General features: G+C 59.8%; 3 protein-coding genes across 8 annotated transcripts in view; 2 read left to right on the forward strand and 1 right to left on the reverse strand.

Moving 5' to 3' along the window:
- Positions 1 to 20,579, forward strand: part of LOC114019448 (B-cell receptor CD22-like) — a 163,216-nt gene that overhangs the window by 30,814 nt on the left and 111,823 nt on the right. The gene's annotated exons all lie outside the window — the stretch shown is intronic.
- Positions 1 to 20,579, reverse strand: part of LOC114018712 (B-cell receptor CD22) — a 97,410-nt gene that overhangs the window by 17,117 nt on the left and 59,714 nt on the right. Inside the window, exons 6-11 of one of the 6 annotated variants that reach the window (XM_043535164.1) lie at positions 19,932 to 20,195; positions 18,129 to 18,225; positions 17,704 to 17,743; positions 16,705 to 16,795; positions 14,718 to 14,761; positions 13,260 to 14,434 (exon numbers count right to left, since the gene is read on the reverse strand). The exons of 4 other annotated variants lie outside the window; for them this stretch is intronic. In XM_043535164.1, coding sequence (XP_043391099.1) covers positions 14,351 to 14,434; positions 14,718 to 14,761; positions 16,705 to 16,795; positions 17,704 to 17,743; positions 18,129 to 18,225; positions 19,932 to 20,195 — 620 coding nt within the window. In that variant the 3' untranslated portion in view covers positions 13,260 to 14,350. Of the gene's footprint in view, positions 1 to 8,409; positions 8,491 to 9,208; positions 9,749 to 13,259; positions 14,435 to 14,717; positions 14,762 to 16,704; positions 16,796 to 17,703; positions 17,744 to 18,128; positions 18,226 to 19,931; positions 20,196 to 20,579 lie in introns of those variants that run through there. One more of the 6 variants, XM_043535163.1, reaches the window with a different exon arrangement.
- The window catches only part of LOC102937842 (B-cell receptor CD22), a 280,912-nt gene continuing 275,375 nt past the window's right edge, over positions 15,043 to 20,579 (forward strand). The window contains exon 1 of the mRNA XM_043535151.1: positions 15,043 to 16,475. Coding sequence (XP_043391086.1) covers positions 16,472 to 16,475 — 4 coding nt within the window. The 5' untranslated portion in view covers positions 15,043 to 16,471. The remainder of the gene's footprint in view (positions 16,476 to 20,579) is intronic.

Below are 20,579 nucleotides of genomic sequence, written 5' to 3' on the forward strand. Positions count from 1 at the left end.
TGGGGCCCAGCACCACCGGCGAGGCCCACGGGCTGGCCGATGGCTGGATCACCCCAAAGCCAGCATGTCCTGGACCTCTCTTTCCAGGTCCTGAGCAGTTTTCCCTGTGACTCGGAACGGGGAGCATCTTATCGGCGGGTGCAACCCTGTCTGCACCCAGTGGACAGTCAGATTAGTGCGTCCAGGCTGGTTGGAAAACAGCTGTCGGTACGGATGCAGCACCCCCCTGATCTCAGCATGCTGGGCAGGGGTTAGCTGATCCGAGAGGAGAATTGTTTCCAGGGGGGAACCAGCTCTGGTTCCAGGGAATAGACCCTACTAAAGGGTCATCTCCCTGCTCCTCCCACTGTCCACACACGGCCAACACCACATTCCCCCTGGCATAATATGGCTTCATCATATTCACATGGTACACCCGGCGGTGGTGCGCCCGGTTCGACAGCTCCACCACATAGTTTACCTCATTGAGCTGCTTGACGACCTTGAAAGGGCCCTCCCAGGCGGCCTGTAGTTTATTCTTTCTCACAGGGATGAGAACCATCACCTGATCCCCGGTGGCGTAGGCACGGGCCCGCGCCGTGCGGTCATACCAGACCTTCTGCTTCCTCTGGGCTCTGGCCAGATTCTCCCTGGCCAGGCCCATGAGTTCAGCCAGTCTCTCTCGGAAGATCAGGACATACTCCACCACTGACTCTCCATCGGGAGTGGCCTTCCCCTCCCATTCATCTCTCATCAGGTCCGGCGGGGGCCCTTACCCTCCTTCCATATAACAGTTTGAAAGGCGAAAATCCGGTAGACTCCTGGGGTACCTCCCTGTACGCGAACAGCAGGTGAGGTAAGTACTTGTCCCAGTCCTGCGGGTGCTGGTTCATAAAGGTTTTCAGCATCATCTTTAGCGTCCCATTGAACCTCTCCACCAGCCCATTGGACTGGGGGTGATAAGCTGAGGCCCAGTTGTGCCGGACCCCACATTTCTCCCATAAGCGCCGGAGCAGGGCCGACATGAAGTTGGACCCTTGGTCTGTCAAGACTTCCTTGGGGAACCGCGCTCGGCTGAAAATGGTCAGGAGCGCATCCGCCACGGTGTCTGCTTCAATGGAAGGTAAGGGCACTGCCTCGGGGTAGCGGGTGGCAAAATCTACCACCACCAGAATGTATTTCTTCCCCAACCGGGTTGTCTTGCTGAGAGGTACCACTATGTCCATGGCCACCTTCTGGAAATGCTCCTCTATGATGGGCAAAGGTTTCAAAGGCGCTTTCCCCTTGGTTTCAAAGGCGCTTTCCCCTTGTCCCGGGCCTTCCCCACCCTCTGACAGGGGTCACAGGATCGGCAATAATGCCGGACGGTGGTAAAGACCCCAGGCCAGTAAAAGCTCTGTAGCAACCTCTGCCGGGTGCGCCGGACTCCCTGGTGCCCTGAGAGGGGGATGTCATGGGCCAGGTACAGTAGCTTGCGGCGATACTTCTGGGGGACCACCAGCTGCCTCCTGATCCCACAGGACTCCACTTCCCCTGAGGGAGCCCATTCTCGGTACAGGAACCCCTTCTCCCACAGGAACCTCTCCTGGCAACCTCTCCTCATGGTCCATACCACACTGAGGTCGGCCAGGTCCCTGAGCTTCCGCAAGGAGGGATCTCTCCTCAACTCGGCCTGGAACTCAGCGGCTGGGGAGGGGATGGGGCCTGGTTCCCTCTCATTGGCCAGGTCTGAGGCCACAGCCTCTCTGAGCCATGCCCCTCGGCGCTCCCTCCCCACCAGGGTAGGGTCCTGCGCCTCCGGTGCGGTACCCTCCCCAAGGTCAGGGCGCAGTGCCCCTCGCCGGCTCTGGCTACGGGTCACAACCAGGGCGGTCTGGGGGTCGCTTGGCCAGTCCTCTAGGTCTCCCCCCATCAAAACCTCAGTGGGCAAATGGTGGTGCACCCCCACGTCCTTGGGGCCCTCCTTGGCCCCCCATTTCAGGTGTACCCTTGCCACGGGCACCTTGAATGGGGTGCCGCCCACCCCCGTCAGGGTCAGGTAGGTGTTGGGCACTACCCGATCTGGGGCCACCACCTCGGGCTGGGCCAGCGTCACCTCCGTGCCCGTATCCCAGTATCCATTGACCTTCCTCCCATCCACCTCCAGGGGAACAAGGCACTCTCTCCGGAGGGACAGCCCTGCGCCCACCCTGTGAACCGAGCACCCTGAGTCCAGAGCATCCAGCCCTCTGGCGGAGCTGGCCCGGGGTACTCTCCCTTCCTGAGCAGGTGGTAAACTGGCAGCCCCCCTTGCCTGGGCCGTCTGCCCCTCGTCCAGCTGAGTCCCTACCCCGTTAACCCTGGGTAGGTTGGGTCTGCTCAGTCTGTCCCTGAGCCCGGGGCACTGGGTCCGTACGTGGCCTCTCTGGCCACAGTGACAGCAGCTCAGGTCACGTTGGTCCCCTCGAGCGGGTCGGAGGGGCCCGACGCCAGGCGTTCCCCTTTGGAGGGGGTTCTCCCTATTTCCCCGCTGGGAGGCCCCATGGTGACTCTCTCTGCATCGGGGGGGGCCTGTTCTTTTGGGACTCCTCCCGGCTACCCCCTGACCGACTGTTCACAAACTCGTCGGCCAGCTGCCCTGCGTGCTGGGGGTTCTCGAGCTTTTTGTCCACCAGCCACAGCCTCAGGTCGGACGGGCACTGTTCATACAGTTGCTCCAGTACGATTAGGTCAAGCAGGTCCTCTTTAGCTTGGGCCCCAGCTGTCCACTTGCGGGCACATCCCTGCATCCGGTTGACCAGTTGTAGGTAGGTGACCTCAGGCGTTTTACGCTGACTCCGGAACCTTCTCCGGTACATCTCGGGGGTCAGCCCGAACTCACGGAGCAGGGCCTGTTTGAACACTTCATAGTCCCCTGCCTCCGCCCCTGTCATTCGGCTGTACACCTCCACGGCTTTGGGGTCCAGTAAGGGGGTGAGAAACTGGAGCCTGTCGGCAGGGTCAACCCTGTGCATCTCGCAGGCATTCTCAAAGGCCGTCGGGAAGCTATCTATGTCCTCCCCCTCCTTCCGCTGGGCCAGGAAGCACTTATCAAAGCTCCTTGCAGTCTTGGGTCGCCCCTCACTCACCGGAGCCGGGGCCCCACTGCTCCTCAGCCTGGCCAGCTCCAGTTCATGCTGTCTTTGTTTCTCCTTCTCCTGACTTTCCCGCTCCTTCTCCTCCTGCTCATGCTTACCTTGTTTTTCATGATCCTTCAGCTCCCTCATTTTCATCTCCCTCTCCCATTCCAGCCGCATCCGCTCCAGGGATGGGGAGCTCCGCCGGGAGGATCCCCTGCTGGCTGCCGGGGTCAGGGTGCCCTCGGTATTCGCTGGGCTTCCCCCAACCCCTTCCCCAGGCCTAGGTAGGAAGGGTCTCGGGATGTCCTCGGCAGCACTCTGACCCCTCCCAGCCCGATCAGGCCCCAGGGCCCACGCTGCGTCCACCGGGCGGCTTCCCTCAGGGACAGGGATCGGGTCATCCAAGCGATCCCTCTCCTCCAACTGGGCAATCAGCTGTTCCTTGTGGACCTCCCGATGCGCAGCCCCCTCTGCCTGCACAGCTCCACCAGGTCGCTCTTAAGGCATTCAGCGTACATCTCCCTGCTGGCCACTCGCAGGCCGGGCAGCTTTCTACGGTTTCCAGGAAAAACCCCTAGGGTGCCAGTCCTTCTTGAGGTTACCACCTCTTTGCCAGGGTCGAGCTGCAGACTCCTCCGCCCCTGGGACCGCTCACTGCAATCCCCAGGGGAACCCTGTTACTGCAAAAGTCCTTCTCTCTGGTCACACACTCCCAGGGGTTAACCGCCCCCTGAAACCGTCTTTCTCTGAATCTTCGGCACGCCTGGTCCCCGTCAATCCCCCTTCGTTTTATTGCTCCCCAGTCACTTACTGCAGGAAGCGCTGTTCACGGGGTGCAGTAGATCCCACCTCTGCCACCAGCTGTCACGGAGTGTGGGGGAGTCCAGGCCCTGCACCCCTCTTCCTGGGATTCACTGAGACTCTCAGCCAGCCAGTAAAACAGAAGGTTTATTGGACAACAGGAACACAGTCTCAAACAGAGCTTGTGGGTACAAGCAGGACCCCTCAGTCAAGTCCTTCTGGGGGAGCAGGGAGCTTAGACCCCAGCCCTAGGGTTCCCTGCATTCCACCACCCAGCCCCAAACTGAAACTAAACCCCCCACAGCAGGCTCCCTTCTGCAGCCTCTGTTCACACTCCTGGGCAGAGGTGTTACCTCCCCCTCCCCCTCCTGGCTCAGGTTACAGGCTCTCAGGTCTCCCATCCCCAGGGCACATTCCCAGGTCAACACTCCCCCTCCCTGCTGGGTCACAAGGGGTCAGTAGGTTTCCGGTATGGGGTGGTGTTTATGTGACCATCGCTTATTAGCACCGTAGTGTCCAGGAAGTAGATCTCTTGTGTGGACTGGTCCAGGCTGAGGTTGATGGTGGGATGGAAATTGTTGAACTCATGGTGGAATTCCTCAAGGGCTTCTTTTCCATGGGTCCAGATGATGAAGATGTCATCAATATAGCACAAGTAGAGTAGGGGCGTTAGGGGACGAGAGCTGAGGAAGCGTTGTTCTAAGTCAGCCATAAAAACGTTGGCATCCTGTGGGGCCATGCGGGTACCCATAGCAGCGCCGCTGATTTGAAGGTATACATTGTCCTCAAATGTGAAATAGTTATGGGTGAGGACAAAGTCACCAAGTTCAGCCACCAGATTTGCCGTGACATTATCGGGGATAGTGTTCCTGATGGCTTGTAGTCCATCTTTGTGTGGAATGTCGGTGTAGAGGGCTTCTACATCCATAGTGGCCAGGAGGGTGTTTTCAGGAAGATCACCGAGGGATTGTAGTTTCCCCAGGAAGTCAGTGGTGTCTCGAAGGTAGCTGGGAGTGCTGGTAGCGTAGGGCCTGAGGAGAGAGTCTACATAGCCAGACAATCCTGCTGTCAGGGTGCCAATGCCTGAGATGATGGGGCGCCCAGGATTTCCAGGTTTATGGATCTTGGGTAGCAGATAGAATGCCCCAGGTCGGGGATCCAGGAGTCTGTCTGTGCGGATTTGTTCTTGTGCTTTTTCAGGGAGTTTCTTGAGCAAATGCTGTAGTTTCTTTTGGTAACCCTGAGTGGGATCAGAGGGTAATGGCTTGTAGAAAGTGGTGTTGGAGAGCTGCCGAGCAGCCTCTTGTTCATATTCCGACCTATTCATGATGACGACAGCACCTCCTTTGTCAGCCTTTTTGATGATGATGTCAGAGTCGTTTCTGAGGCTGTGGATGGCGTTGTGTTCCGCACGGCTGAGGTTGTGGGGCAAGTGATGCTGCTTTTCCACAATTTCTGCCCGTGCACGTCGGCGGAAGCACTCTCTGTAGAAGTCCAGTCTGTTGTTTTGACCTTCAGGAGGAGTCCACCCAGAATCCTTCTTTTTGTAGTGTTGGTAGGAAGGTCTCTGTGGGTTAGTATGTTGTTCAGAGGTGTGTTGGAAATATTCCTTGAGTCGGAGAGGTCGAAAATAGGATTCTAGGTCACCACAGAACTGTATCACGTTCGTGGGGGTGGAGGGGCAGAAGGAGAGTTCCCGAGATAGGACCGATTCTTCTGCTGGGCTAAGAGTCTAGTTGGATAGATTAACAATATTGCTGGGTGGGTTGAGGGAACCACTGTTGTGGCCCCTTGTGGCATGTAGTAGTTTAGATAGTTTCGTGTCCTTTTTCTTTTGTAGAGAAGCAAAGTGTGTGTTGTAAATGGCTTGTCTAGTTTTTGTAAAGTCCGGCCACGAGGAAGTTTGTGTGGAAGGTTGGTTTTTTATGAGAGTCTCCAGTTCTGAGAGCTTCTTCTTAATCGTTCCCTGTTTGCTGGAGAGGACGTGGATCAGGTGGTTCCGCCGTTTCTTTGAGAGCGTGTGGCACAAGCTGTCAGCATAGTCTGTGCGGTGTGTAGACTGTAATGGCGGCAGGAGGGGGCTGCGGAGGGTAAGAACCGGGCTGGGCGGATGGGAACAGGGATGGGGATGGTGCAGGGGGATAGTGATTTGGGGGGCTGGTGGGAGACACCTAGGGGAATACCGGAGTGTAGCCGGTGAGTTTAGCTGATTGTGAGGTTGTGATTCATTAACATGTCATGTCCCGTACAATCCCTGTCTGTTCAGTCGAGTTAAGGGGCTGGATTATGGAGGGCTCCAGCCAATGAGGAGTTCGACGGAATAGGCCCGTGTTCGAGAGCTCAGGCGGGAAGGCTGAAACGCGAGGCCTGTGGGCCGAGGTCTGCAAGGTTTTAGCTTCGCTATTTTGGGCCTCGGAGCGAAGAGACACTGACAGAAGGAAGTGAGCGAGGAAAACCCTGAGGCCCTGAGATGCTGGGCAAAGAGGCGCCAAGGAGCAAAGTTACAAACCATCAGCCGGAGGATGAACTTTAAATCGCAGAAACACCGTAGCAGCACATCTGGCTCCAGCGTGTGTCTGCAGCCCCGGCTACGGGTCGTGTGTCCGTGCTAACGAGAACAAAGAGAACTAGACACGGCCTATAGAAACCGGGGGGCCTTAAGTCTCGAGGGTACACAGACCCCGAAGGGAAAAGGGGGGTGACACTTTCGCGTACACACACAGAAGGTCGCTAGAGGAAGACTCACACCCCAACCCCAACCCCATCCGGGAGCTAAGACCGGATGCCTCCATTCAATGAGGATGTAGGGGCTGGGAGCCAGGACTCCTGGGTTCTATCCGTGGCTCTGGGTGGGGAGTGGAGTCTAGTGGTTAGAGTCGCAGAAGAGCCCAGACCTCTGAGCCCACTTGTGTATGAGGGTCTCCGATTCACCCCCGTGCCTCAGTTTCCCAGCTGCACAGCGGGAACCCAGAGGCACGCCTGCTGTTAGGCTGTGTGCATCGCCGCAGGCCGGGCATGGCGCAGTCCAGAGTCAAAGGCCCTGGCTGCTCCTTGCATTTGATTTCCCACTTGGGGGACGGGGGACGAAGAGCCCTGAGAACGCCCCTCCCCCGCAGCTGAGCAGCGCAGGGCGCCAGAGCAGCTGTTTGTCCCGCGTCAAGGACCACTGGCTGGGCCTCGGCCGGGGTAGTTTTGTCACAGAGACGCTGCCCCTTCCTCTGGGCTTTGAGCAAACCAAGGTCGGGGGAGGACCTGGGGGAGCAGCCGCGGTGTGAGAAGCGGCATTGACCATCCCTGCCCTGTCCCCGCCACACAGCGCCCCCTTGTGCCCCCACCCTGCTCCCCCGCAGCACAGTGCCCCAAGAGCCTCCACCCGACCCCCTGCACCACAGCGCCCCCTAGCGCCTCCACCCTGCCCCCCCACCACAGCGCCCCCTAGCGCCTCCACCCCGCCCCTGCAGCACAGCGCCCCCTAGCGCCCCCACACTGCTCCCCCGCAGCACAGTGCCCCCAGCTTCTCCACCCGACCCCCTGCACCACAGCGCCCCCTAGCACCTCCATCCGGCCCCCTGCACCACAGCGCCCCCTAACACCCCCACCCTGCCCCCCACCCCATAGCACTCCCTAATGCCCCCACCCTGCCCCCCACCACAGTGCCCCCTAGCGCCTCCATCCGGCCCCCTGCACCACAGCGCCCCCTAATGCCCCCACCCTGCCCCCCACAGCAACCCTAGCGCCTCCACCCCGCCCTGCAGCACAGCGCCCCCAAACGCCCCCACCCTGCCCCCCACCCCATAGCGCTCCCTAGTGCCCCCACCCTGCTCCCCCACAGCACAGCACCCCCTAGCGCCCCCCTTCCCCCCACCACAGCGCCCCCAGTGCCTCCACCCCGCTCCCTGCAGCACAGCGCCCTCTTGCCCCCCCACCCTGCCCCCACCACAGCGCCCCTAATGCGTCCACCCCGCCCCCTGCAGCACAGCGCCCCCAAACGCCCCCACCCTGGCCCCCTGCAGCACAGCGCCCCCTAGCGCCTCCACCCTGACCCCTGCAGCCCACTACACCCGAGCGCTGCCTGGGGCATTGGGCCAGCCCTGACCCCCAGGGGAGACTGCGATGACAAAGGCAGGGCCCTGCCCCTGTATCCCCCTCCGTGGTCCCTCTGCGACACCCACTTCCCAGACATCTTGGGCCAAGATCTGTGTCTCTCTCCCTCCTCCCCGGGATTATTCCCGGCTGCGCAGCTGCCTGCCGACTCTGGGACACCCCCAGCCAGCCGGACGGCCTCCCCCCGCCCGCGGAACGGCCGCAGGTAAGTTGCCCCCCAGCTCTTCTTCGCAAGCAGCGTGAGCCCCACGGTGCGAGCATTACGGGGGAAACACCCCTGAAGCAACCCGAGAACCACCCTGTGTGCTCCACAGCTCCCCAGAGATCCCCCCTCCAGCTCCCCCCTCAGCCTGCGGGAGGGGTCCGTCCTGCACGCCCCAGCCCTGGGGTTTGCCCCCGAGATGAGCAGCACGTAACGGTCTCAGACCTTTGCTCTCCAGTCTCCAGGGGGAGGTCATCAGCCGACCGGGCCCCCCTCTGCAGGGTGTCGCTTCCAAGGGCCGGGTTCCTGCAGGAGCCGAGATGGGGAAATTGTCCTCCCGCCTCCCTGGGGATCCCAAGGAAACCCGCTGCCCACGGCTTCTTCCTGGGACACGGTTCAGTCAGTCCCTTGAACTCCGGGTGTGACACCTGTCCCGTCTCCCGCCTGGAGATCTTAACCCCAGCCCTGACTGCCAGGGAGACCCCCACCCTGCAGCACAGCGCCCCCTAGTGCTGCTCTGGGGCATCGGAGCCAGCTCTGACTGCCAGGGAGAGCCCCCACCCTGCTCCCCGAAACACAGCAACCCGAACGCAGCCCTTGGGCATGGGGGCCGGACCTGAGTGCCCGGGAGAGCCTCCACCCTGCAGCACAGCGCCCCCTAGCGCCTGTCTGGGGCATCGGCGCCAGCCCTGACTGCCAGAGGAGAGCCCCTCCCCTGCAGCACAGCGCCCCAAAGTGCCAGGGAAAGTTCACGGCCCCGGAAGCAGAGACCTATAGATTGGCGGGGTGGGGGGCAATTGACCAACCAGACGTGGGAAGATGGGGGACACACAGAGCTCCTCACATCTGGTCAGAGCACCCACAGCTCCAGCTGACTCTGAAATTGACTGTAGATCTGAGAATCGGCTGGGGGTACCATTGTTGCCTTCCAGCCTCAACCCTCGAAGAACCCAGGAGTCCTGGCTCCCAGCCTCCCCTCTAACCACTAGCCCCAACTCCCATCAGCAGGGGAAGGTGCAATTACCTTCTAGCGCATCCTGCAGTCATGGCTCCGGCAGCCAATCTGGCTGGGGGGAGCTGAGCAATCAGTCCAGCGGCTTTCGAGGGCGAAAGGGGAAGTGGCATCTGATGGGGTGAGGAGGGGTGAGATTTCTGTGGGTCCCCTTGGGGGTCAAGCTGGGGGGGGCAGGCCCCAGAGCACCTTGAAGGGCAGCTCTAAACTTCCCGCTTTCTGTGCAGGTGCAGGGGGTTGTTTAGCAACGTCTGAGTCCTTTCACTTTCCTCTCTCTGGCTAAGCAGGGGCGGGCACAATCCGGGCACGGATGGGAGATGGGCAGGGAGCGGGGGGGCGGGCTCTCCCCTGACAGTCAGGACTGGCCCCAATGCCCCAGCATGGCACTAGGGGGCGCTGTGCCTCAGGGGAATAGAAAGGTCACTAATTGCTCAGGATAGCTCAGCCTGGACCCGCAATCAGCCTGGGGCCCAGACAAAAGGGGGCGATCGTGGCCTCGGCCCGGGGGTGGGGTGGAATATACCATCCTACCTGTAACCTCAGCCCCATTCCAAACAGATTTCAGAGTAACAGCCGTGTTAGTCTGTATTTGCAAAAAGAAAAGGAGGACTTGTGGCACCTTAGAGACTAACCAATTTATTTGAGCATGAGCTTTCATGAGCTACAGCTCACTTCATCGGATGCATACTGTGGAAGCTGCAGAAGACGTTATATACACAGAGACCATGAAACAATACCAGCGGTGGGAGGAGGTATTGTTTCATGGTCTCTGTGTATATAATGTCTTCTGCAGCTTCCACAGTATGCGTCCGATGAAGTGAGCTGTAGCTCATGAAAGCTCATGCTCAAATAAATTGGTTAGTCTCTAAGGTGCCACAAGTACTCCTTTTCTTATTCCAAACAGAGGGGCCCTTCTCTGGCTCCACGTCCCCCCCCAGGTGGGCACAGACAGAATTACAGTGAGGGTCTGCCTGGCCTGGGCTGTCGGTTCCTTAGCACTGCGGGGCTGCGGTCTGGTCCCAGGACAGTGTTGACCCCGAGGGTTTGGGTTTCGCCCTGGCAGGCCTGTCCCCCTTTCCCGGCCCTGGGAAACCGCTGGCTGAAATGTGGCCAGAAAGAAAAACACCGTCCCTGGTTCTGTCTATTGGCCCCTCTCCTGGCCCAGCCCTTCCCGCCTCCATCAGCAGATGTCCTGGATCAGCCACTCTTGTCCCTCCCTGTCACGGAGTCCCCGGGCGATGCTCTGGAACTGCTCCCTGCGAAGCTGGTCAGGACTCTGGGGCAGTCGCCTTTCTGTGAGCAGCCTGTCTTCAGGACACACAGCTCACCCGGCTTCCACCTTCCTGGGTCTGACCTCGGAGCATTCAGCCTCCTCTGCCCCTCCGTGCGCTTCCCACAGCGAGTCCGCTCAGGCAGGGCTCCTGGGGAAGTCAGAGGGTCCTGCCCCCCAACTCTGCAGTCAGACTTGACTCTCAGCCAGCCAGTAAAACAGGTTTATTAGATGACAGGAACATGGTCTAAAACAGAGCTTGCAGGTGCAGAGAACAGGACCCCTCAGCTGGGTCCATTTTGGGGGCCAGTGAGTCAGACAACCACGACTGCACTTCACTCCATGTCCCAGCCAGCCCCAAACTGAAACTCCCTCCAGCCCCTCCTCCTCTGGGCTTTGTTCCTTTCCTGGGCCAGGAGGTCACCTGATTCCTTTGTTCTCCAACCCTTTAGCTCTCACCTTGCAGGGGGGAAGGGCTCAGGCCATCAGTTGCCAGGAAACAGGGTGTCGGCCATTCTCTGTGTCCAGACCCCTGCACACACCTGCCCTCTAGGGCTCTGCAATGATCATACACCCTTACCCCACCCCCTAGATACTTAAGAACTGCATAGGGGAAACTGAGGCACCCCCACAATATTCGGAGGAAACATTAAGAACAGTCCCACTTCGTCACATCTCTCCCCCCTTCGAGATCGAACTGAGCGGGGTCACTTTACCCGGTGACCTGGGGAAGTTCGAAGCCACCAACGTTCCCATGGATGCCCCAGCATCTCTCCCATTCCTTGCTAGGAGTTACACCAGGCCCTTCCAGTTTCACGCCCTCCCTTAGGTCGGGGGTGGTCGATAGCACTCGCAGGCCGCATGTGGGAAGGTTTCTGCGACCCGTGCCCTTTGGCCACCCCAAAACCCCAGGGGGTCAAACTGGGATTGGGTCTTCTCCCCGACAAGCTGGCCATCACCTTCCGCTCCCACTGGGGGTCCGAGGGGCCTGGCCCCAGGAAACTCCACACAGACATATAGGTTGGGGTCGGGAGTGGGAGCCTGTCCACCTCCCCACCCATCTGGCTGACGGAGTCTACGGCCTTGGGACCCAGCAAGGGAGGTAGACACCGGGGCTTTTCCGCAGGATCCCCCTGGTTCAAATCTCCAGCCTGCTCAAAGGCAGTGAGGTGGGCATCCACATCTCCCCCCTCCTTAACCAGGGGCAGCAATTTAGTCTCGAGGTTCCCTGCGGAGCTGGCCCCCCGGGGTCTATCCCCACTCACACCTGGGAGGTCCCCTAGGCCTCTCCGCTCCCCCACCGCCAGTTCATGCTGCTGCTGCTTCTGCAGCTCTTTCTCGGGCTCTCGCTGTCTCTCACAGTCCTCTGGCTCTCTCGGACTCAGCTCCAATCCCGTCCGTCTCCGATCCCCGGATGGGAAACCCGATCGTGAAGACCCTCGTCTAGTCAGGGACAGGAGTCTTGGCGATGCCTGGCTCCCACTCCAGCTGCTCCCAGATCCTGCTATAGCCCCATTTGGGTCAGGAATCTGTCCCTTAGAGCGGTCATCCTCCTCCAGCTGCACGATTAACTCTGCTTTGGTGAACTTTCCAATGCTCAACCCTCTCTTTCTGCACAGGGTTACAATGTCCTTCTTTAGGAGACGGTGACAGGCCATCACTCTGCTCTTCCCAAGTTGTTGTGGACTCACAGGCCTGTGTGCTCTCAGCTCCCCACGGTTTCCAGGGAGAACCCCTAGTGTGCCAGCCCTTCTCAAGGTCACCACCTCTTTGCCAGGGTCGAGCTGCAGACTCCTCCGCCCCTGGGACCGCTCGCTGCAATCCCCCGGGGGACCCTGTTACTGCAAAAGTCCTCCTCTCTGGTCACACACTTCCAGGAGTTAACCACCCCCTGAAACCGTCTCTCTCTGAATCTTCAGCACGCCTGGTCCCCGTCAATCCCCCTTCGTTTTACTGCTCCCCAGTCACTTACTGCAGGAAGCGCCGTCCACGGGGTGCAGTACATCCCACCGCTGCCACCAGTTGTCACGGAATCCCTGGGCGATACTCTGGAACTGCTCCCTGCGAAGCCAGTCAGGACTCTGGGGCAGTCGCCTTTCTGTGAGCAGCCTGTCTTCAGGACACACAGCTCACACAGCTTCCACCTTCCTGGGTCTGACCTCGGAGCATTCAGCATCCTCTGCCCCTCCGTGCGCTTCCCCCAGCGAGTCCGCTCAGGCAGGGCTCCTGGGGAAGTCAGAGGGTCCTGCACCCCAACTTCACAGTCAGACTTGACTCTCAGCCAGCCAGTAAAACAGAGGTTTATTAGATGACAGGAACATGGTCTAACACAGAGCTTGCAGGTGCAGAGAACAGGACCCCTCAGCTGGGTCCATTTTGGGGGCCAGTGAGTCAGACAACCACGTCTGCACTTCACTCCATGTCCCAGCCAGCCCCAAACTGAAACTCCCTCCAGCCCCTCCTCCTCTGGGCTTTGTTCCTTTCCTGGGCCAGGAGGTCACCTGATTCCTTTGTTCTCCAACCCTTTAGCTCTCACCTTGCAGGGGGGAAGGGCTCAGGCCATCAGTTGCCAGGAAACAGGGTGTCGGCCATTCTCTGTGTCCAGACCCCTGTACACACCTGCCCTCTAGGGCTCTGCAATGATCATGCACCCTTCTCCCACCCCCTAGATACTTAAGAACTGCATAGGGGAAACTGAGGCACCCCCACAATATTCGGAGGAAACATTAAGAACAGTCCCACTTCGTCACACTCCCCCAGCCAGGGACAGAACCCAGGAGTCCTGGCTCCCAACCCCCATGCTCTAACCCACTGGGCCCCTCTCCCACCCCAGAGCTGGGGATAGAACCCAGGAGTCCCTGCTGCCCGGCCCCTGATCCAACCGCTCCTCGCCCGACTGCCCATAGGGGCAGACACACACACACCTCAACCTGGGGGTGTGATCACTGGTTTTCAGACCGTCTTTCCCACTGTGTGTCTTTCTGCATCCCCAGCAGGAAATCATGCGCTCCGGGGATACTGCCAGCCCCTCGGACAATCCTGGAGACTATTCGAACAGCCTGGGGACTATTGTAACAGAGCCAAGCCAAGGTCCCTGCGGGCCGTGGTGCCCTCTGCGCTGCCAGGATCCTGAACCCCATGAGACTCCACCGTCAACGCCCCGGCCTGTGTTCACCCTCCTCGAGGAGCCGGGAAAACCCTCTGAACCAAGCTCACGCCCACTGCTCGTCCCCCAGCTGCCGGATTCTCCTAACTTTGACTTGACCCTGGAATTTCCTGCCTGTCTCCTCTTTGGGATTTGAAATCTCCCTTGTTCCCCTCTCCTTTGCTCCTGGGAATTGCTCAGCACGTCTCACCTTTAACCCCAAGTTAACCGCTGTTTTTTGTCTCGGGATTTCCACTATTTTTTCTAAAGTTGATCTCGAAAAAGAATTACCCAGTCCCTGCATTGCGGAGCTATTTATTCCCAGGCAAGTTCTCCAGTAGAGTGATGGCCATGTCACCCCACCTGGGGGTCTGGCCCCATTCATTCCAATGCAGCTACGGCCGCTTGACCCCAGCATAGGCGTCGACCACCCACCGGCAGCCCCCCGTCAGTGCTTCCCCCTCCCTCCCCGCTCCTCCTGCCCACCGGGGCACACTGGAGAGGAGTGAGGAAGCAGCACACTCGGGGGTGGGAAGAGGTGGGGTGGGAGCACAGCAGGGGTCTGGCCTTGAGGGAAGGGGTGGAGTGGGGATGGGGCCTGGGGCAGAGCCAGGGCTCGAGCACCCCCCGGCACAATGGAAAGCCGGCGCTTGTGGACCCCGCTGGGATCTGCCCCCATTGAGCGATGGCTTCTCTTTGTGTTTAAGGTCCCGGCCGTGCAGAGGGGTCCCAGGACTGGTCAGAATTTCGGCGGAGCTCGGTGGGAACCAGCTTGGGGAGAGTTCAACTCGCTGTAAATATCCTGGGTCCGTCCTTGGAGTTCCTGGAGGCCCAAACAGAGAGCCAGTGAGATCCCTGCTCAATGGGCCCCAGGGCCAGCGGGGTGAGTGCTGCCAGGACCGGACACTCTGTGGCTGGGGGAATCTTCCCTGAGCTGGTAGCAGGACGGGGTCTCACACACACACTTAGGCAGCACCGGTTCCACCCAGCAGGGGGCAGGGATTCGCAGTGCGGGGGGGTGGGGAGGCTGCAGCCGCGACACACTCCAGCCAGCAGGGGGCAGAGGGGCCCGGGGGTTGGGGGAGGGTAACAGACCCTGCGCTCACCTCATAGGGTGACTCCGTCTCTGGCCTGCGGGAAAGCTCAGCGCCTCGTGGGAAAGGGAAAATAATTTCTGTTGTTAGATCTGGGTCCCCGAAATCTTCAGCCTCCTGAATCCCCCAAGTGTCTCCCACCAGCCCCCCTAAACCACCGGCCTCCCACCCCTTGACTCCCCCCAAATGTCTCCGACAAGCCCCCCACACCACCAGCCCCCTGAATATCGCCCTAGTGTCTCCCACCAGCCACCCCAAATCACCAGCCCCTGGATCCCCCCAAGTGTCTCATGAGCCCCCCAAACCACCATCCCCCCCCCCCCCGTAGCCTTTATTTTTATTTGAAGTGAATGCCAGTAACACAGACAGTCGCGGGAACAAGGTCCCCTGTCTCTTCTTAACTGGATTAAAGTCACCAGCTAAGTGACGACTGTCCCCGCGTATCCAACTCCTAGAGCGATCCATGCACCAGTGAGAGCTACACACGTACTCGCAGCCTCCCACACAGGGCGAGGGGCTGCTGGGGCCCCCGTGGATCGAGCGTCCGGAGAGGGATGGTTCCCGCTGGAGTTTTCCCAGAGGAAGCTCAATGTCCCCGCTCTGGGCACCAAGACCTGTAATAACCTCCCTGCCCAGCGGGGTGGGCAACAGTTGTCCTGCGTTCAGCTGCCTCCCCTATTTAATGTGAGGCCCCTTGCACCGCGCCATGCGTGACAAACCCATCCCGCAGCTAGTGTGTTAGAGCAGGGGCCCGGCAGCCAGGACACCTGGGTTCTCTCCCAACCCTGGGAGGGGAGGGGGGTCTAGACTTTAGAGCAGGCAGGGGGTTCCCTGCAGTCCCCCCTCTAGCTGGTCTCTCCACTGCGGGTGGTTGATGTTGCTCTGGGTCATCACAGGAACCAACCAGCCCTTTGCTCTTTCCTCTGCTCCCCAGCGCCACGGCTGCCCGGGGTCACCATGAGGTGTCTCCTCTGGCTGCTGTTCCTCCCAGGTAAGGCCCCTTTGCCTCGCCCTGAAGGTCTGGCTCCTTCAGACCCACAGAGCCCTGGGGGCAGGGGAGAAGGGAGGGGAGACCCGGCTGGGGGTCACAAGCTCAGAGGAAGGTTTTCCTCTGTGAGATTTACTCCACTTGCATCAGAGTGATGGGATCCAGTGATAGGGGGTTGGGAAGGTTGTGTCGGGATTCAGGATTCCTGGGTTCTCTTCATTGTGCAGATGGGGAAACTGAGGCACGGAGGCACACCATGAGCTGAACCGGGAGTTTAGTGCTTGGAATCAAACCCCGATCTCCTGAGTCCCAGTTCAGCACCGGAAGCGCCCGGCCAGCGTGCGCCTCGCTGCCATCTCAGTCACTCTGCTGCTTCCAGGCTTCCTGTGTCACTGAGACCAACCCGCCGAGGTGCCCGCGTCCCTGATCGCTTGGACGGGGGCCTGTCTGTCCATCCCGTGCCACTATAAATCCTGCCTCCTGAACCCCAGAAGGCCAAACAACCCAACCATCAACTCCCTGGCCTGGTACCTGAACCCTGGCTATGACCCTGAGAAGAAAGATTTCAGTGACACCGTCCTCTATAAACACAACGCCTCCATCAGCCCGGCCTTTGCAGGGCGCGTGAGGTTCCTGGGGGACCTGGAGAGAGATTGCAGCCTGCAGCGGTGTGACCTGCGGGCCAGCGAGAACGGCTCCTATGGGCTGAGAGTGATCCTCTCGAACTCCAGGAAGAAGCGGGAGGAGTAGAAGTGGATGACTTATCAGTGTGAACGTGATGGGTAAGAGGGAAAGTCCTGGGCTTCCTTGAAGGAACAGACTAAAGACTCATAGTTCCCGCTCTAGCCACAAAACCCCACTTCCGTCCCAGAGCTGGGGAGAGAACCCAGGAGTCCTGGCTCCTGTCCCCTCCCCACTCTAACCACTAGACTCCACCCCCCTCCCCTCACAGACCCAGGGATCGAACCCAGGAGTCCTGGGCCTCTTATAACAAAGGAATGAGTCACTCACCAGTAGTACTTTCCCCATGTTCATGGGCTGGCTGTAGATGTGGGATTGCCCGGTGCCATACAGAGAGCGCGGACACACCTCGGTGCGCGCGCTGCCACGGAAAGAGAGAACGTTACGGGGGCTGGGGATGGCGCGAGGGCATTTGGGTCGCTAGCATTGGGTCGGCTGCAGCGCCGTGGCTGGGGATTGGACAGGCTGCGTCGGTCAACAGCGTACAACCCCTGTGGGTGTGTGGCTGGGGACGGACCCCTGGGCTAAAGCACCCAGACCTGACATGAATCATGGACTTGGGGAATGGGGCCTTTCCTCTCTAGGGGGCACTGGCTCCAATCCAGCCCCACAGCGGAGGACGAGCTGCCTCAGGGTGGTGGGGGCAGGGAAGGGTGCACACGGCCTTTCCCTTCAAGAGCAGTGGTCCCCAAACTGTGGGGCACACCACCCTAGGAGGGCATGGAGGAACTTTCGGGGTGGTACGGCAGGGCTTGAGCCAGCCCCCATGGCGGGCAGGGAGGGAGCGCCACCCAGCCCCGCTCCACGGCAGCCACAGCTCCGGCCCCAGTCCCAGCCCCGGCCCCAACCGCGACTTGGACAGATCCCAGTATGGGTCAGGGAGGGCCACCCGCTGCGGCGCTTTTACGGACGGGGGCGGCGCTCTGAGTTTTCGGCGGCGGGTCCCTCACTCGCTCCGCCGAAGACCCGGAGCGCCGCTGGGGGAGTAAAAATTAAAAAGGCGCTTAATTAATTATAGGGCCCCCAAAATGGCTTTGCCCCAGGCCCCCTGAAGCCTCTGGGCGGCCCTGGACCGGAGCCAGGCCCTGATGTTACCTCGGGGGCTGGTCCTGCAAGGCAGGCAGAAGTGAGATTGGAAAGAGCTTCTGTCCTGTTTTATGGAGGGGGAAAGTGAGGGACAGAGCTTGTCTAAAGTAATGCAGTGAGTCAGCAGCAGAGCTGGGGATAGAACCCAGGCGTCCTGGCTCCCAGCCCCATAGATGCACTTACCGGATCGCTGCTCAGCCCCTGGCGTTTGCTCCGCCTCTTCCTACAAATAAAGGAGACCAACAGCTCAGAGGCAAAACGACATCTGCTTCCTTTCAGGAGGGGAAGGAAAGGGACAAAGGCTCCCACAAAATAGAACCTCCTGCCTGGGCTTGACCCCTGCTCTCCTGACCACCAGCCCAGCCGTGTAAGCAGGAGGCCACCCAGCCCTTCCCAGGCCCCTGCGGGTGCCAGGTATCTGTGTGGGACCCAACCACCACCATTCAATCACCTCCCCCCGACTGGGTTTCCGTGCAGCCGAACTGGCTCTGCAATTCTCACTCCCGGATTGCGCGGGGTTCTCCGGCAAAGGCCAGGCGGGAGGAGCTGGGGATGGCCAGACGACCCAAGACGCGGATATCACCGGTTTGCAAAGCAAGCGCAAATACCTCCAAGCTGTGACGCCGACCAGCCCCACCAGCAGCAGGAGGACAAGCGCAACTGCAGGTCCTAGGATGTACGCGGGAGCCCAAACACGGGGGGTGGCTGGAAAGGAGAAAGGAGGGTTATTGGATCAACCCTGCAGCAGATTTTCGAACCCCTTTTGCTGAGGGACGGCAGCCGGGTAACAAGCCCACAGTGAGGCTGCATGGGGCTGGATCATTACATGTGGTGGCTTTAGAGTGAGCAGACCTGGTGCTCAGATGCGGAGCCCTCCCGTCCCAGCACCCCCAGCCTCCTCTATAGGCTGTGCTGCCCAGCTGGATGACATTTCCCATGATGCTCCACTATCTCCCCTCTTGGTGATGGAAAGCGTCCCTCATAGGAATCCATAGCCAGGGTGCATCGTGGGAGATGTAGTTTCAGAGCCTTGTATCCTCATTCTCCACTATAGGTCAAGGTGTCTGTCTGGACTACATCTCTCATGATGCACCACCAGCTCCTCCCTTGGTGAGGGAAGGGCGTGCATCATAGGAATGCTACGCAAGGTGCATCATGGGAGATATAGTCCAGCTAGAGATCCTGGCGTACAGAAGAGAATGGAAGCACAAGGCACTCAAACTACAACTCCCATCAGGCCATTTTCAATTGAAATATTTCGGTTTTTGACATTTCTGTGAAAAGTGGAGCGTTCCCACTTGGGAAAAAAAAACTCATTTCCTGGCCATCTCTACTAGAAACTTTGTTTTTTTTAAATGAAAACCAAGATCTCACAAAATCCCATCATTCCATGTGTGTCATAAGAGTCCTTCGGTGTGGTGCATCATGGGACTTGCAGTTCCTGTTCCTCACGTTCTCAGTCTCCTCTGTCGGCCGGGGTGTCTGGCTGAACTACATCTCCTACGATGCACCACCTGGTCCCCTCTTGGTGCGGGGTGGGGAGCTTCATTGGAATTCCTGGCTATGGTGCATCATGGGAGATGTAGTCCAGCCCCTGCCTGTTTGATTAAAGGGCTGGAGGAATCACAGCCAGCCACCCCAAGACCGCGGGAAAAGGCAGTGATGGGCCTAGGGAAGGATGATCCATAAAATCTCAGGCCGGAAGTGACACGGGCCTCAGGACTCCCCTGAATTCATTGCCATTTGAACGAGAGCAAATACTTTATCAAAACATCCCAGAGTGATTTAAACATTCCCCGGGACGGAGAATCCACCATGTCCTGAGATCGTTGTTTCAATGGCAAATTCTCCTCCCTGTTCAACATTTGCACCTTATTGCCAGTCTGAATTTGTCTAGCTTCAGCTTCCAGCCCCTGGATCTCTGTCTGCTCGGCCGCCAGGCCCATTATCAACGTTCTCTTCTCCGCGTAGGACTTCTAGGCGGGGCTCACGTCACCCCTTCCCCTTCCCTTGGTTCAGCTAAACAGACAGAGCTCCTGGAGTCTCTCACCCTGGGGCAGGGTTTCCAACCCCTGACTCCTCCTCATGTCTCTTCTCTGACCCCTCCCCAGCTGATCACCAACTCCTGGGAGTGCAGGCCCCAGAACTGGGCACAGGACCCCAGACGTGGTTGCACCAGGGCGAGATCCAGAGGTAAAATCCCCTCTCTGCTCGATTCCAGATTGCCCTGTTCCTGCACCCCGGGATGGCGTTAGCCCTGCTGGCCACCGTGGTGCTGGGAGCTCCTGGTGAGGTCATGATCCACCGCGATCGCCACAATGACCCTCCCCCGCTGGGCCTACGGCACAAAGGCACAACCCCAGCCCCTCCCCCACCCCGGAGGTTTCTTTTTTCACATCCCCGGCACTTACACAGGACGGTGATTTTGATGGGGGGGGACGGGGACTGGCCGATCCCATTGTCGGCCTGGCAGCGATACTCCCCAGCCTGCTCCGCCGTGATGTTCTTCAACACCATTTCCTGCCGGGATCCCTCCAGCTGCCGGCCGCCCCGGTACCAGGTGTAGGAGTTGGGGGCGGGGAGGCTGCTGGTGTAACTGCACGTTAGCGTCACCGATTCCCCTGCCTGCGGGCTGGTGCCCGGCGCTGCCGACACGCGGACACCTGTGGGGGCGTCTGGGGGGTGGGACGGAGACACGGGGCGTGAACGGAGAGAGACAGAGTGGGGGGACCTGGCCCGGGGGGGAAGGGATCCAGGGCAGGGGGTGAGAGGCAGGACCTGGCCCATGTGGCTCCAGGGGGTGAGAACAGGCAGGGCGGCATGGGGATATGGGGGAGGAGTCCCCCAGAAAGGTCTGGGAGCACAAGGCAGTTGCGGGGGAGAGGGTCTGGCCCAGAGCAAGCTGGGGGCCTGGAGCAGGTGAGGGGTGGTACAGGGCCTGGCCCATATGGGGCTGGGGGTCTGGGGCAGCTGGGGGCAGAGGGGGGCAGAGACTGTCCCAGAGGGGTCCGGGGACACAAGGCAGATGGAGGGGCAGGGCCTGGCACAGAGGCAGCTGG

This window comes from Chelonia mydas, chromosome 24 (assembly GCF_015237465.2).
Source record: "Chelonia mydas isolate rCheMyd1 chromosome 24, rCheMyd1.pri.v2, whole genome shotgun sequence".
Classification (NCBI taxonomy): Eukaryota; Metazoa; Chordata; order Testudines; family Cheloniidae; genus Chelonia; species Chelonia mydas.